Source organism: Balaenoptera ricei, chromosome 8 (assembly GCF_028023285.1).
Source record: "Balaenoptera ricei isolate mBalRic1 chromosome 8, mBalRic1.hap2, whole genome shotgun sequence".
Classification (NCBI taxonomy): domain Eukaryota; kingdom Metazoa; phylum Chordata; class Mammalia; order Artiodactyla; family Balaenopteridae; genus Balaenoptera; species Balaenoptera ricei.
This window is the reverse complement of record NC_082646.1, coordinates 105,969,484-105,985,686: the sequence shown is the minus strand read 5'-3', so window position 1 is coordinate 105,985,686 and position 16,203 is coordinate 105,969,484. Positions and strand designations below refer to the sequence as shown.

At 52.7% G+C, this 16,203-nt stretch overlaps 1 protein-coding gene across 1 annotated transcript; it reads right to left on the bottom strand.

Annotated features, from left to right (window-relative positions):
• Window positions 1–1,072: 1,072 nt before the first annotated feature.
• Window positions 1,073–15,124, bottom strand: NAA40 (N-alpha-acetyltransferase 40, NatD catalytic subunit). The gene is made up of 8 exons (XM_059931857.1): window positions 14,856–15,124; window positions 8,807–8,902; window positions 7,353–7,405; window positions 4,916–5,011; window positions 4,668–4,826; window positions 4,453–4,536; window positions 3,925–4,002; window positions 1,073–3,673 (listed from the first exon to the last, which is right to left on the bottom strand). Exons 1-8 carry the CDS (start codon window positions 14,859–14,861, stop codon window positions 3,532–3,534), a joined length of 714 nt encoding a protein of 237 aa, XP_059787840.1. The 5' UTR covers window positions 14,862–15,124; the 3' UTR covers window positions 1,073–3,531.
• Between the last annotated feature and the right edge of the window lie 1,079 nt (window positions 15,125–16,203).

The window sequence follows — 16,203 nt, the reverse complement described above, 5'->3', positions numbered from 1 at the left end:
AGGAAGGGCCCCCAGTCCTTCCGGCTCTGGCCGTTCACCCTGCGGCAAGGGGATGGTCATTCCAAGGAATTCCTGCCTGGGATTAAGACAGCCTTCAAGGAACAAAGAGCTCCGGGGTGGGGAGGGGGCAGAATTCCCTCACAGGAGACGTCTGTTGAATGATTCTGATTTGCCAGCATTTGAAATGCTCTCTCCTTTCCCAAGGACTGGGAGGCCTTTCTTCACGCCTCCAAGGTAAGGCAGCTGCACAAACCGTGCCCTGGCTGTGTCCCCACCCACGGGGCTGAGGCCACAACATGCTGGCACCCACGAGACAGCTGTTAACCCTGCTCCTCTTTCCCCAGATCACTGCCCCACCAGAGCTCGAAGGCTCAGTAGGGCTTGGGGCTCCGTCCTGGCCGCCCTCTCCACCTTCCGGCAGATGTGACCACCAAGCAGCAGCACAAGGAGGCTGGCCCCTCCGGTGTCCACAGGAAGCGCTCTGAGCCCTGGCTCCCGGCCCACTTCCTGCCTCTGCTCCCGGCTCCCCCGGGCCAGGCACGGGCCTGGGAGAGAAGTGCACAGCTCCATCTGTCACACTCGAGGGGCCAGAGCCTCCCCCAGCTCATAACTTTCCTGCCCTGTCAGGCCTGATGTGAGTTACCCTTCCTTTGAGCCTTCGTCTTTTGTGAGTGGAGGGAAGAGGGGGCTGGAGTCTTTTTAAGAGACACAGAATATTCTGAGGAACCCAATAAAGTAAAAGGGAGGAAAGAGACACCAACACTCTACTCTCGTCTATTCAACTCCCACACAAGTGTTCTGGAATTTACCTTTACCCACATATGTCCAATGTCACAACGCCTGGCCTGGCACTCTCTCCAGCAGCAGAGCAGGTGCCCCTCAGGAGAAGACTTGTGACCTCTACCCAGGGCTTTTGGGAAGTGGCACAAACACATGCATTCAGTCTCAGTTCCCATCTCTGGCTCCTCGCCCCAGACACCCTGAGGTTTTCTCAGCCCAAAGCTTCCTTCACAGGAAGAGGTGTGGGGCGTCACAGCTATGTGCCCCCCAGGGTTTAGGCCCAACGCTGGGATGGTCTGAGCCCACGCTGCCAATGGCACCCCAGCAGCAGGAAGCCATCCCAGCAGCTGAACAAAGTGTCTTTTATTTGTGACATACAAATACAACCAATGCAAAAAGAGATCACTTTTTCCCTTTGATTCCAGTGATAACAAGTTTCTAAAGAAAAAAAAAAAAAAAAATATATATATATATATCAAGAAGTTTATCTTCAGTTTCCTCTAAAAAAAAAAAAAAAAAAAAAAAACACCAGGAAGGGTTAAAAAGAACCATACACGTGTCATATACACATCTGACATCAATGAAAATAACCTGAAATAGGGTGGATACAACTAAAAAACAAATCTCAAAATTAATATTTTAACATGCCCCAAACAAACCAAAAAGCCTGGTACAAAAGGCCTGCTATGTTTCTTAAAACCAAGACCTTGGGGAAATGGAGAGACTGATGGTTGAGAACTGAATGGGCTCAACACCAACAGGGTGACCTGCGGGTCTCAGGCAGCGCCTCCCCACCCAGCCAGAGCCCCCAGCAGCCCTTGGGAAGTGGCACAGGCGGCTGGACAAGCAGGGCCCAACACCAAGTGCCCATCTACCAATGGGGCTCGGTGCCAGGTGTCCAATGAGGGGAGACACGCACACTTAACTCCCTTTATGTGGGATTTACGCTGGGGTCCCTTTTGGTCCCCTTGGGTGGGAGGTATCAGAAATCCATGATCTAAGACAATAAATATTTATCATTCTCTGTCCTTTGACAGACAGCAGGGATCAGAGGAAAAGCTCTTCCTAAATATGATTCCGTCATTCCATGATTCTTGGAAGGAGCCCTCCAATGCCCTTCCAGCAATGAAAACTCTCCCCCTTAGGTAAAATCTCCTGGGAGTCAGCAGGGTAGGGGCAAAGGTGGGCTTATTCCAGTGTAAAGCTGCAAGGCCCTCTCCGAGGGAGTGCCACGTCCACTGCTGGCAGGTCAAGAGCAACACGGAGCACTCAGTGGAGAGGCTGTGCGCACAGGCCCGGCACAGGCAGGACCCTGGGGGAGAGGCGAGAACAGCTCCGGGGAGAGGAGATCGGGGAGATGGCCGGCACAGGCAGCCTGAGTCAGGGCAGAGGGTGGGGAGCGAGCAGACCGAGGTCGGAAGGACTGACAGACCTCCTCCGGAACAACCTCGCAAAGGCAGAGCCTTTGAGACGCTCCCTAAGGCAGAGCTCAAGGTTGACCAAGGGGAGGCGGTAGGTGCTTCTTCCTGGATAAGGATTTGGTCATTTTCTTCCCTGGAAGGGTATACGGTCTGGGGATGAGGGCAAGTCTAAGCTCTGACCCTGCGCCCTCTCTATCCCAGGAGGGGAGAGGAAGCTTCTCCCGCCCCCGCCTGCCCCCCGCCCGCCGCAGGTGACACCAGAGAGAAGAGCAGCGTCCGGCCAGGCTGGGGAGTGCAGGAAGGGGCTGCTGCTGGCTGGGGGCTCTCCAAAGGGGGGAGTGGCGGTGGGGGGTACCCACCTTCAGAGAGCTAACAGCACCAAGATATGAGAGAAAACGGCACTAAATACGGCAGGAGCAAGGGGCCTTCTGGGGGAAGACAAGGGGCTCCCTGATGTTATTCCCCCTTGAGAATAAGAACAGGGGTATCGAGTGGGGTGAGAGGCAGGGGAAGAAACAGTGGTGAGAGGTGACGGAGAAGAGCAGGCAGGGCTTCAGCTCTTTTCTGTGAATAAAAATCTTGAGTCACTGCCATGAGATCAAGAGGTTAAGCTCAGGGTGCAGCCAGGTCCCAAAGCCCGGAGAAGCCACAGTCCCCATAGCAGACCCCATTCACACCTGTTCCTGGTCCTCTCGGCCCCTGACTGACAGCAATGGGGAGAGGGGGGCAGCCTTTCTCCCAGAGTCGGCTGGTCCCCTGGGATGACTCCACTCTAAATGGATCCACGAAGGCACAGCCAGAAAGAGCTCCCTCGACTCCCTGTGTCGTGGCACAAAAGACCTTCCTGAGGTCTCCACTGGAGCGTCCCATCCATGAAACAGGAGTCTCTCTGAAGACTCTCTCTATGCCCACATCTTACACCGAGCCCATTCCTCTTTGGGAACCAGCCAGACCCTGACCCAGGGCTCCAGGACTTCCATGAAGGTGGGAATAAACACTCCATTTGGCCGGCAGTGTGTGTGGCGGGGAGGGGGGCTTGTCAGGAATCCAGCTGTAGGGAAGTCGGAGAACCCACGCTCAGGGCCGAGAGCCGAGTGAGAAGGCAGCCACCGTGAGAGCATGCGCCTCGTGCCCCGGCCTCCGCCGGCTCTTCCGGCAGCATCCTCTCCTCTCTGCTCCCTCCGGCACCCCGCTCTTCTAGGAGAGAGCAGGAGGGGCGGCGCGGACCACTCCTCCCCAGGGCTGGGGCAGAGGAGGCCACAGCTCTGAGGGCACCTGGCAAGCGGCTTGAAACCGGGGAGAGAACAGGCCTTGGAGAGAGCTTGGGAGCTCAGTGGCAGCAGCCACCACAGTGCCCGCCCGAATGGGAGTGCTGGCTGTCCCCAAACTTGGTCCTCCGGCTCAGGATCTCATAGGAGCAGTCCTCCCCACAGCAACCGGACATGCTTGGGGAAGAGTCGTCGATTTCAAATCTGCAGGCAGGCAGGAGGAAAGGGTTGGCTATGGGCAGCTGACTGCCTTCCTCCCCAGGAGCCAGGGTTCAGGAGCAGGGCAGGGGACCAAGCCACAGGCGCTCCCACACCATCTCCCCAGTTGCCAACCCCAAGGACCTCAGAACCGAGAGCTCAATGTCAGGACGAACGGGGCCAGGATGGGGGAAAAGACACTGGGGCAGGCAGCTGCTACCACCCAGAGGGTCCCACACCGCGGCCCAGCTCCTTACTGCAGCGCTTCTCTGAAGAACTGGTAGGCACCATGATTGTGCTTAAATACCGTTAACATAACTTTCTTCATCTGTGTGCTGAGAAGGAAGCAGAGAGAACCTTCCAGAAAGAGAAAGAACCTTCCAGAAAGAGAAACAGGTGCTAAATCCCGCTTGCTCTCTCGTGTCTCTGCCTGCTGTCTCCCGTTTGCTCCTAAGAAGTATTCCTGAGGCCCGACTCTAGCCTGTCTTGGGCACCCACAGCACTGGGTGCCGCCCTCTGTGACAGGGCTGATCAGGCCCCCACCTGACTGGCTTCCCCTCCAGGTCCTCTCTGCACCCCATTACTCAGGCGCGGAACAGGCACTCAGAGGTGCTTGCCTCCTTGAGCCCAGTGTACAAAATCTGGAGTCATGGCAGGGCAGAGAGAAGCTTACTGAGAGGGTTCTAGACACCTTTCTTCCAGAACAGTCCCGTGAGCCCTGTCCCCCGCGGGGGATGCCTCAGAGGCAGCTCCTCCCAACTGAGCGGTGCACAGACGGCCCTCACCTGTTGGCCATGAGCTGCAGGATCTGTATGAGGAACTTCCCCAGGCCTTTCCGCCGCACCTTGCTCTCCAGCTGCACTTCGTAGCTGGGGGAGGAAAGCAGAGTGAGCGTGGAGCGGCTGCGAGGCCTGCCACAGACCCAGATGGGCGTGCTGCATTTTGCCACCGGCTGGGGTGCCTCCTCCGCCCGCGCCCACCCCCAGGCCAGGGCCCCTACCAGTACAGGACTTCATCCCCGCACTCCACGTCAAACCGGAAGTGAGAAAAGGCTACGGGAACCGAACTGTTTTCCCAAGCGATGAGGTACCAGGCTCGGTCATCCGTCATCTCCTCGCGTTTCTCTCTGTCCTTCCAGCCCCACTCGCTCTGCTCATACCTGGGAGACAGGGGTCGGGGGTGGGGGGCAGTCAGGACAGGGACTCTGGAGAGGAGGGCCAGGCTCCCTGCCTGAGAGGGCGTGCTTACATGGTCTGCATATTGGTCTTGGTCAGGTCGAAGGCCCAATCCACGGTGGCCGGCTCCAGGCCAGACACTCGCTTACATTCAATGGAGACATTTAACCTGAGAAGAGGAAAAGGAGGCGTCTGGAGGCGGCTACAGGCCCGGCACCACCCGCTGCCCTGACAGCCTGACAACGAAGCCCGCCTGGTCTCAGTTAATCTACAGAGAAAAGCCGAGCCCGGATGTGACTACAGAAGGTGCCTGTGAAGGAACTAGGCCGTTCAAGCCGAGATTAACAACTGTCATCACCAGCCCACCACCCTGACCACAAGCCCCATTTCCTGCCTTCCCTGCACAGCCCTTATCAGACTCAGCACTTTGTAAACTTCGGTCCCTCTCTGCCAGCTCTTTGCTCTCTCCACCCTCTCTTCTGTAGTTTGTTATAAACACCGGAGTCCTCTCTGTTCCCTCAATTCCTGCCCTTAGGCATTTTTCCTGTTGCTTTCATTTGGAATCAAGTCTTCACTGGGCTCCCAGGGGACCTCTTCCTTCTTATCTACCAATCTTGCCAGCAAAAGCAGCTGGATGACCTCAGGCCCTTCAAGAAGACTATGGCCCACATCCCCCTGAGGAGTCCTGCCCACTGCTTCCTCTGAGGATACAGTGGGTGCTCTCAGCTGATCAAACAGGGTAGATCGGGATTCACCCCATGCTCTGTTTTCCTAAACTAATGAATGATGTAGGTGTTCAGGTATCGACCTATTTTTTTTTTTTGTTTTGGCCACACCGCGTGGCTTGCGGGATCCTAGCTCCCCGACCAGGGACCGAACCTGGGCCGTGGCAGTGAAAGTGCCAAGTCTCAACCACTGGACCGCCAGGGAGCTCCCTCAATCTGCTATTTAGGTCTAAATGAATTAAATAAATTACAGTTAAACTCCTTGGCCAAACTGTGGAATCATATTCTCCAGGTAGTGCCACATTCTGAAAGGACTGACTCGACTCCTCAGAAGACATCACCACTGGAATCCACGGTCACCTCTGCTGTCTGGTATGTCATATGAGCTGCACATGTGTGTGGCCTTGTGAATTCAGAACTTCCTGGCTCTGAACAGCCTTCCTTTCTTTCCAAGTACTGACCATGTAGTGGTCAGAAATGCCCACACACAGCACTGCAACTGTCTTAGCTATAAATTTTCTCAAGGCTGGTTTGCAAGTATAAATTCTCCACTAATCTGAGTTCCTTAAGTACATGAAAGTAGGATCACAGCCACACAAATCACACACAATTCCAGGCACCAAATGAGCCCAGAGTCAGCTGACAATGCCTGCTTCAGAGCTGGTCCATATTTCTGGAAGTCAGTGGGAATGTGGGATAGGGAACACTGAGAGAGATCACAGTGAGGAATCTCTGAACTATGTCAAAGGACTTCCCAGAGGCTGAATGATGACAAAGCTTCTAGAGGAACCATAATGCATCTGATCACAGACAGAAAGAATTAATTAATATGATACTATGAAATTCAGACACAGCTATGAAAGGCAAATGTAGTATTACCTACTATAGTCCTTCCTTCATAATTCATGCATTTACATTTGTCTTATCTTGCTCATTAAAATACTCACACCAGTTGCAACTTACAGAGCTGGATATAGTTTCTTTCCTCCTTAAAACAACCTTCCAAGTTTGGCATCATCATTCCATTTAACAGATAAAAAATGAGGCTTCAAGAATATGTTGACTTAAGCAAATACAGTTAATAAGAGGCACTGTTATGATTCAGACCCATAGCAATGACTCTGTAAAATCATAGCCCCTGTTTTTCCCTCAGCCAACAGCATCTCGGGTGACAGATAATGCTACCTATTTTACAAACCAAAGGAACAGAAAGTGGAAGGGGGCTTTAGTCTAGATTCTGCAGTGAACTGGATTAGTAAAAAGAACAGTAGTAATAACAACTAACACTGACCTAGCCTTTCATATGTTCCAGGCACTAACACTTTACATCTAATCCTCCTGACAACTCCATGAGGAAGGTACCCATTTCTGATTCGAAAACTGAGGCACAGAGAAGTTAAGTAATTTGTCCAGGGTCACAAAGCCAGTAAGTGGCTTTTAACAATTATACTACAGACCCAGGGAAAGAACGCTGGACTGGGAATTAAAAGCTCCCCGCTGTGGTCAGGGAGAAACTCCATAAGCTCAGACATCTCATTCAGCTTCTCGGAGCTTCGGTTTCCCTCTGCATAAAATGAGGGAGTCGGCCTAGATGATTTTTCAAGTTTGTTTCAGCTCTATGGTTCTTCGTCGGAGAGAATAACAAGTCCCACAGAGACATCAGTCTGAGATTAGGCAATCTTTGCTCATTTGCAGATTCCTTTGTCTCCTTAACTGGGGGATTTTATATCAAGGTGAACTCCTGAAGAGACTCAAGGAGACAAGTTAGGAATGCTGAACACTCACCCATTCCGATCATATTTCTTGAACACTGGGAAAGCCTCTAATGGGTCTCCAAGCTGTGGAGGGAAAGAAAAGAGGAGTAGCACAAACACTCGCCTAGCAGAGTCACAGGCTCCACCCTGAAGTACCACGCTGTGCGGACCCAAGTGGAGGCTCAGCTCCCAGGGCCAGGAGCCGCCCTTATATACGGACCCTCCACCTGCCTTAGCTCTGAAATCACACGTAGGAGGGAGACTCTGGGAAGAAAGCCCAACAGGGTTTTAGCTTCATTTGACGGGGTAAGAAGAGACTTTACTGCCTAATTCTAAGACTGGCCTCTGGGCATAAAACCTACTCAGCACCCACCTGACCCAAGAGAGAAGACAGATCCCTTGCTCCACTCACATAATTTTTTTTTTTTTAATGATATATTTTCTTCTGATTTTAGTTTTGGCTACATGCTATAAGCTTTTTTTTTTTTTTTTAATTAATTTATTTATTTTTGGCTGCATTGGGTCTTTGTTGCTGCACGCAGGCTTTCTGTAGCTGTGGCGAGCCGGGGTCACTCTTTGATGCGGTGTGCGGGCTTCTCATTGTGGTGGCTTCTCTTGTTGTGGAGCACGGGCTCTAGGGTGCGTGGGCTTCAGTAGTTGCAGCTCGCGGGCTCTAGAGCGCAGGCTCAGTAGTTGTGGCACATGGGCTTAGTTACTCCGCGGCATGTGGGATCTTCCCGGACCAGGGCTCGAACCTGTGCCCCCTGCACTGGCAGACAGATTCTTAACCACTGTGCCACTAGGGAAACACCACTCACATACTTTTGAGAGGCCCCCAACTAACCTCCCCTGGTCAAAACCCAAAATGAAAAATCATGTCCCTGCACCACATCCTTGTAAGTGTGAATGTTTACTGAGTGGACTAAAAGAATAACAAAAACTGGGACGTGAACCAGGGCAGGAAGGGTGACCAGAATCTCTCTGGTTCCACTGGAAAGCTGAGCCACTCCCAGTCAAGCCCACCGGGTGCTCAGAATCTCAGCTACTCCTACCCCGACTGTGGCCCCTCGAAACCAGGCTGCTGCATCCCTGGCACAACCTGTGGTACCTCATGGGCAGGCAATAAATGTTTGAAGGAAAGAATGAGAAAACTATACCACATTTTACCAGGGAGGTTTCCTCCCCAAAATGCAAAACCCTATGAAAAATTTCTGCAGACCCTCTTCTAGTGTTAAGGAAGGAGACCCACAGAGAGAAGACGCCACTTCCACTTCAATCCACACTTCCCTGCACGCCTGGGCCAATCCGCTGGCCCTCCTCGCAGCTCTCTGCCAGCCAGGCTAGTTTTCCCCGGCAGCAAGGAGGCAGCAGAGGTATGGATGCGTAGTAACACAATTCTGCCACAGGGTGGCGCCAAAAGAAATCAAATTAAAAACCAAGTTGCAGTTCCAGGACGAAGGGACTAGGAAGGAGGGGAAGAGTCACCCTGTTGGCGGCATCCACTTTGGCACAGACAGCATCCATGGCTGCTCGCTCCTCCAACCGCTTCTGTTTCTTCTCCTTTGCTTTGCTGGACTTCCTCTGCAACAGGGAAAAGCAAAGTTGGCTGGAAGGTTGTGACCAATCAAAGACTTGACTTTGACTTTCCCTTTGGAGACCCTAAGGGTCAGTCCCCAATCCACAGCAGAAACTCCGGATCCTGGCTGCCGGGTCCTGCTTGGCAGGGTAGGAAAGACCCAAGCGCGTCCCAGTCGTGAGACCTTGGGAGCGTCACTAGACTTCTCAGCTTCCCTATCAGGAAGAGTACTGACCCTTGGGACCACCGGGTCACTGTGAGGACCCAGTGAGAGCACGTGACAACACCTGAAGCAGAGCCTGGCCCCCCAGCCGCTGCCTAATAAATATTCACTCATTCATTCCCTCCTAAGGTAGGAACAAGTAATTTTAGACACATTCAGGGCAGGTTTCAGGGAAGTGATGGCATCTGAGGTAGCGGCTGACAGCTGTTTCTAAGTATAAATTCATTCAGTAAGCCTTTTCAGTGTATTCTGGCTTCAGAAAACAAAGATCTGGTCTGGGGGCAGCCTCTTTGGGAGCTGAGTCTCCTTTCTAAGCTAGGGCTGGGCACTCCGGCTTAAGGCGGCGGAGCTGTTCCCAGAAACGGCTGCTCAGCCAGGGCCAGTGAGTGGCAGACACACCGAGCACCTAGTAGCGACAGGGCAGAGTGAAGGGCCCCAAGGGGTTCATCTGGGGACAGAGGCCATACTGACACGTGGTCAGCAAAGCCAAGTTGCAGGGCACATAGGCAACAGAGGAGGAGCAAAGGGAGGCTGTCCTTACACAGAGAAGCAAACTGCAAACCGCCCGTAACTCCAAATGGAGCAGATCCTGTTTGGAGGCTCACGTGAGGTTTTCTCAAATCTAAATGGACCCTCTTACCCTCTTGTAAAAACTGGTAGCACAGGGAAAAGAGCCCAAGCTCTGGGGTCCAACAGACCTTGTCCAAAGCCTCCTTCTGCCCTTCATTCCCTTCGGGTCTTAGGACAAGACACAACCATTCTTTGAGCCCCCTTCCCTCATCTGATGAGCAGGGCCCTTGATACCTCCTTTGAAGTATTAAGCCCATGAGGGTTACTATGGCCTGTGCTCAATAAATGACACTTTTCCTCCTCACTCCCAAGGAGGAGCAGAGCAGCACAGGCATCCGGAGGTGCCTGCCCACCCAGCCCGAGACCTGAAGGTACCCCAAAGGCACTGGGAAGATGGCTCTGCTTTTTACCAACCGCACTGCCTCTTCTGCCCCCACCCCTCCCTTCCCTGACCTCACCGGAGAGAGGTTTTGCCTCCTCCGATCCCACAGTAGCCCTGACACTGACTGGCCCAGGAAACGGTGCGCTGAATACCCAGTTGCTGGATACATTCTACCCTCGGTTCCTCAAGGCATGACACTGCTTAACTCCTATTTCAAGCAACCAGAAGGCAAGAGCTCAGATACTAGGGACTCACAGGGATGGCCCTGCTAGGCATAGACTCGCCCAGCACTAGCTGTTTACTATCTGCAGGCTGAGCACCGTGCAGAAAGCCGAGAGCTAGCGCCCATTTCTTACCTCCCTAGAGGAGCAAACAGAAGAGAATAGCCTGTCTTCATAACACTGGGATCTCGGGGCAGAACTAGCCCCTCTCTACCACAAAGAGGTTTTAGATCATCCACCTTTTTTCCTCTGGGAATCTGGGTTTCAAGACAACACTGAGAGATACACTCATCTTGCAAAACACTTTCACCAACATTATCTGGTTCAATTCTCAGGGCAGAAACCATCACCTCCCTTTACACAAGAAACTGAGGCTCAAAGGGCTGGAGCGACTTGTTCGAAGTTCCCCAGAGAGTAAGCGGCAGAGGGGAGACTCAACCCCAGGGCTGGGCCGCAGATTCAGTGTCTGTCCCACCAGCCACCCTGCCTCCCTCCGGGAGAGCCTACACCAGCGTCCAAGGCCTTCTCAGCTCCGCCAAGGTAAGGTCAAGACAAGACCTCAGGAGCCTCAAGGCAGCCACTTGGTGATTCACTTCTCATTACCCTTCTGGCTTGGTAACAGCTGGCGTGACATGCCCGCACAGCGCCACCCCAGACCCTACGTCCACACTGAGGTAGGGGTAAGGGACAGGGAAACTTGAGACGGAAGGTCGCCAGGGCTGTGCAATGGGGCAGAAAGAATATGAGCTCTGGCATCAAACAGGCCAGGCCACTGTTCCTCCCGCCACCCGCCGTGTGCGAAAGGAACTCCACCTCCAGGAAAATGGGAACACAACTGCTGGCCTCACAGAACAGCCAAGGACAGTCAGAAGCCAGCACACCATCCCAGTCGGTGCCAGCTGCCTGCCCCCACCCTGCACGTTAGCTCTACGGCACAGAGCTGAGGGATCAGAGGTGCTGGGAGGAAAGCGCGACTCCCAGGACCCAGAAAGCACTGAAGTGTAGGTTCCCTCCGCAGCATCTCATTTCTAAGCACCAGAAGTAAGTAGTTCCTCAGCACAAGCAGCAGGAGGGCCAAGCCCGGGCCTCCAGGAGATTTATGGGCTCATTCATGCAGGGGAACAGGTGAGCCAGGCAACTCTCAGTGACGCTTGGGGCCGCCATGGCCAGAGACTGCGGATAATGAAAGAGCCCCTGAAGCGCTTGGCTGCCTGCACGCGGGGTACGAGGCAGGCTGCGGCAGGCGGGGCCAGACAGGCAGGGGCCCTCCCTCAAACCCAGCACACGCTAGGAAAAGTAGTCTCCTACTGTTCCAATTAGCTTTGTCCTGCCTTGCGGAGGTAAGACTATCCTGCAGGGACACAGGAAAATTCTCCTAATTAAAATGGGAAATAAGCACAGTGAACAGTAAAGCTCATTGTGGTTAAGTGCCTTTCCCAAGGGAGCTTTATATAATAAAGAGTGTGGGATTTTGAGTCAAGAGACCCACATTTGATTCTCAGCTCTTCCACTTAATAGCTGTGTGACTTTGAGCAAGTTATTTACTCTCTCTCCAACAAGTTACTCAGTTTCTCTGAATCTCAATTTCCACATCCATAAAATGGGGCTAACAATGCCTACACCTCACAGGACTGTTGTAAGGACAAAATGATACAATGTACTAGATATAAAAATTCCTTACTGTAAGGACTTCTGTTTACAAGGACCTACTAACGATAAACACTCTGCTAGTGCTTTAATAAAGATGATTTATTTTAATCTTTGCAATAACTCAGCAAGGAATGCCTGCCTACTTCTTTGATGAGGAAACAGGCCCAGAGAGATTAGATAACTTTCAGGGTCACAGAGCCCGTGAACAGGATTCTCAAAGAGGTCTTCTGGCCACCCTCTCCCTCCACTCCCACCAGACTGTACACTCCATGAGGTAGAGGAGAGGTCACATCTGCTTTATTTGCCGATGTATACCCAGTGCTCAGCAAACAGCAGGTGTTCAGTTCATACCTGTTGAATGAATCCTCCAAGATTCAAATCCAGGTCTGAACCCCAAAGTCCATGCTCCTTCCACTACATCAGTTAAATGTGTATGACACTTGTTACCAAGTGTGATATAAATGTTGTTTTCACATGCAGCTGTCAAACTCCTCCCCTTGCTTTTCCTATCAAGGTAGTATCTCTCTTTTTTTTTTTTTTTTTTTTGGCCGCACCTCATGGCTTGTGGAATCTTAGTTCCCCGACCAGGGATTGAACCCGCGCCATCGGCAGTGAGAGCGTGGAGTCCTAACCACTGGACCACCAGGGAATTCCCTCAAAGGAGTATCTCTTTGACTGCTAGTCATAAGAGTAGTTCCATGACTGCTAGGGGTCACACACAGAAATTAAAAAACAAAAAACGCCCAGATGGGGGCAGGAGGCACCTTTCAGAAAAAGGATTTGGCAACCCTTAGCTTTTCAGTATCAATGCCTCCATCCCACAAAGAATCCAGAATCCAGGGAAAAAAACCCTCAGTTTTTGGCAAAAGGAGACAGAGCTCTAAATTCTAATTCCTAAAACACGTGCGGCAGCAAGGGTGCAAGAACTCTGAACAGTGCTCCATCTGATGCACTCTCTCAGCCTGTGGTCAGGCTGTCAAATGGAGCAGGGCCCTCTTCTGGAGGGTGACCATTAGGAACCATGACGCTCCTGACACTGAGGTGGGGAGTCCACAGCCCCCACCCATAAGGAATGAGTATGATGAGGGGGTTCCAGCTCTGCTTCAGGGAGGAAAATTCAATTTCTCTTTTGCAGAGACTAAGTAGGGGCTGTTCTGAGAAACACATCTGTGAAGTATGAGTAATAAGATCAATCAGGGCCCTTAAGGAAGCAGCAAGGATCGCAGGATCTCTGAGGCCTGCTATTTCAACTCAACCAATGAGGAAGTGTTGAACGAGAATGGCATGTTATGCTTCTTGTTTTCTGCTCAGTCTGGAGTGGCTGATGCTGGGTAGACGTTTACCAAGTAATACCAGGGACTCAATATTTTATTTAGTTTCAACAAGACCTGGGGTCTGGGACCTTTCACTAAAATCTAGGTTAAATATGCCTAAGGTTTCCAGACTTGATTTTCTATACATGAAGTACACAGTCCAAAAGTCCTTGTTGAAACATGATGAATGTGTTTTGACATGGATTACATAAAGTGCTTTGACATGGATAAGACAACTATTTTTGTCTAACAAGTTGATTTATTCAGTCAATAACTATTTGAGTGGAGAGGAAAAAAATCTAGATTAATAATAGTAGGGACAAACCCAATGAGTTAAAAATAGCACAAATCTATTTTAGATGACTAAAGGCTGAGAATACAGGCAAAAATAACAGCCACTATTTAAGAGGCACCTATGTAGCTATTTACAGCCACTCTCTGATTTTATCCTCACATCTGTCCTAAAGGGGAGGTATCATCATTCTCATTACATCGATGAGGAAATTCAAATCCACAAAGGCCAGGTCACTGGCACAATATCATGCCGCTAGCCAGGGAAGGTGGGGCTGGAACTGAGGTCTCTCTGGCTCCAAAGTCAGGACTCCCTAAAGGTGGTGGAAATTTCACGTAAAAACTAAGATACATGGTACCAGGGAGGGCCAATTACATTTTTAGGAGAGTGACTGGTGCTACTCTAATTGGGACTTAGGAAGGTGATCTCACAGAAACATGCGAATAACTTCTGCTCAACCCTCTAACAGCACATGCCAGGAAGGGCATAAAATGCACCTCCAGGCTGCCTTGTGCAAAACAGGTGGTCACTATCCATCCCCGGCTGGGGCCATCACCAGTACTCCTCCATCGTCCCCCTGCTCACCTTCTGCACAGCTTCCCCACCCCAAGCCACCTCAAGTAGGAAGACTACTAACAACCCAAGTAATAAGACCCACTTCGGCGCATCTGGGAGGCCTTGAAGGCAGGCCTCTGTCGAAAAGGAACAGAATGTTTTTGGAGCAGGAGGAACCTGGTGGAAAGATTTCGAAAGAGACTGGGGAAACCAGCTTCGCTGAGAAGCCGACTAGCGGGAGGCGGGCGGCCGGGGTCTCGAGAGCCCTGAATCGGGGTTTGGCGCCCAGTCGCTGTCCGTGTGACCTTGGCTGGGTGCCTTCTTTTCTCTGGGCCTCGGTTCCCTCCAACCCAATGTAGGCCTAGGATATGGGAAGCCGCGAAGCCGGTGACAGCGGGGTGATGGGTGACCCCTGGGGGCAGGGGGGATACCCAGGGACCGCGCGGGGGTAGAGGGGAGGCCAAGAAGATAACACGTCCTAGAGGAAGGCAAGGGCGAGCACGACGCGAGAGGCGGGGGGCACCGGAGGGGGTGGGGCCCGGAGACGGGGCTCTCCAGGAGATTCCCGGGCTGGGCCGGGCATCGGGACACTTAGACTGGGGGAGTCGAGTCATGTGGGGGCTGGGGGTCACGTGAGGCCGGAGGGGTTCGGGGTCACGTGAGAGGGGGTTCAAGGAACAATGGGGGCGCAGGGGACGGGGTAAGCGGGGAGCCCTCCCGGCCCTCGCGTCTCCTCTCCCTCCCTCACTCACCCCCATGGCGGCAACGGCGGCGGTGGCCCTCAGCTCCTCCTTCCCACACTTGCCAGCAGGGAGGCGGTAACGGCTGCAACGGCGGCGGCAGCGACACCAGAGCGGCGGCGGTCCCCGCACGGCGCATGCGCCTCGCGGGCTCCCCCTCGAGCCCCGGCGGGCACCGCGCCGGCGCAGAGCCCGTGGAGGGGACGGGGCGGGGAGGGAAGGCGCGCAGGTGGAGAGCTGGGGAGGCGGGCGGAGGGTCTCGCACCCGAAAGAGGCGGGAGGCGAGGAGCAGCGTCGCTCTGGGAATGACGTAGCCCGGGCCCGCCCCCTCCGCGGTTGGCTGTGTCTGTAGCTATGGCAACGGCCGCGCCGCCCCGAGAGAAGCGCGCCGTTGGGCAGCTGGGTGGGTGGCAGTGCCGCCTCTGCGCTCTGTTCCGCTTCTCCCCCGCCCGCCGGGGTCAGCCTGCGCAGCAGCCAGCTTCCCAGACAACCAAACGCGTCACGACCTCTGAAATACCAGTCCCTCCTACAACCCTCTGGCACAGGGGAAGTCTTTGGAAAATTCCCACCTTCTAGATCATGAACTCTTGAAATTCCTTTTCTAACCAGAGTCATTCATCCTTCTTCTAACCATTCATTCACCCTCCATTCATTCGCTCTCTCAAACACTGACTAGCACTTACACCTACGCTGTGCAGAGCCCAGGGGGCACAGAAAGGAGCAACATGCCATCCCAGTCCAAAACTTACTGTTTAGAGGTGAGACAGGCATGTAACAACTGTATACTGGAGAGTGGAAGGTGCTGTGAAAATGAGACATTAGGCGTCCTGAACAATATTAACTTCAGTCTATCCCAGCAGACCAGTGTGACCTCCACTTGACCCGCATCAGAATCACCTGGGGAGCCTGTGCACTGCGCACACCCGGGACCTACCCTAGAATCTCCAGGGGTGGAGCCAGAGTCTTCTCTTCTAGGACTTCCCAGATAGGGTCGTACTCATGAAACTCAGAAAAACGCTGCCCAAGACAAACTTCACAGGCTTTGTCAGGTTTTACTCATTATCCCATCATCAGTGCTCAGCACAGGGGCGGCCCCCAAACAGCCACTCAAGCAACACTGGCACTAACCATATGCCAGGCGCTGTTGCAGGCAGCAAAGAAAATACCAAACAGAAAAGGCACCGCCGTCGTAGAACTTGTATTCTAGAAGGAAGAGGCAGATAATAAACTAAATGAATGAACCGGTAAAATACGTAACACGTTAGATGATATAGGTTCTATGGAGAAAATAAAGCAGGGGAGACAGATGGGGAAAGTCAGGTTTATAGTTTTAAACTAAGATGTTCAGGGAAGGCAAACA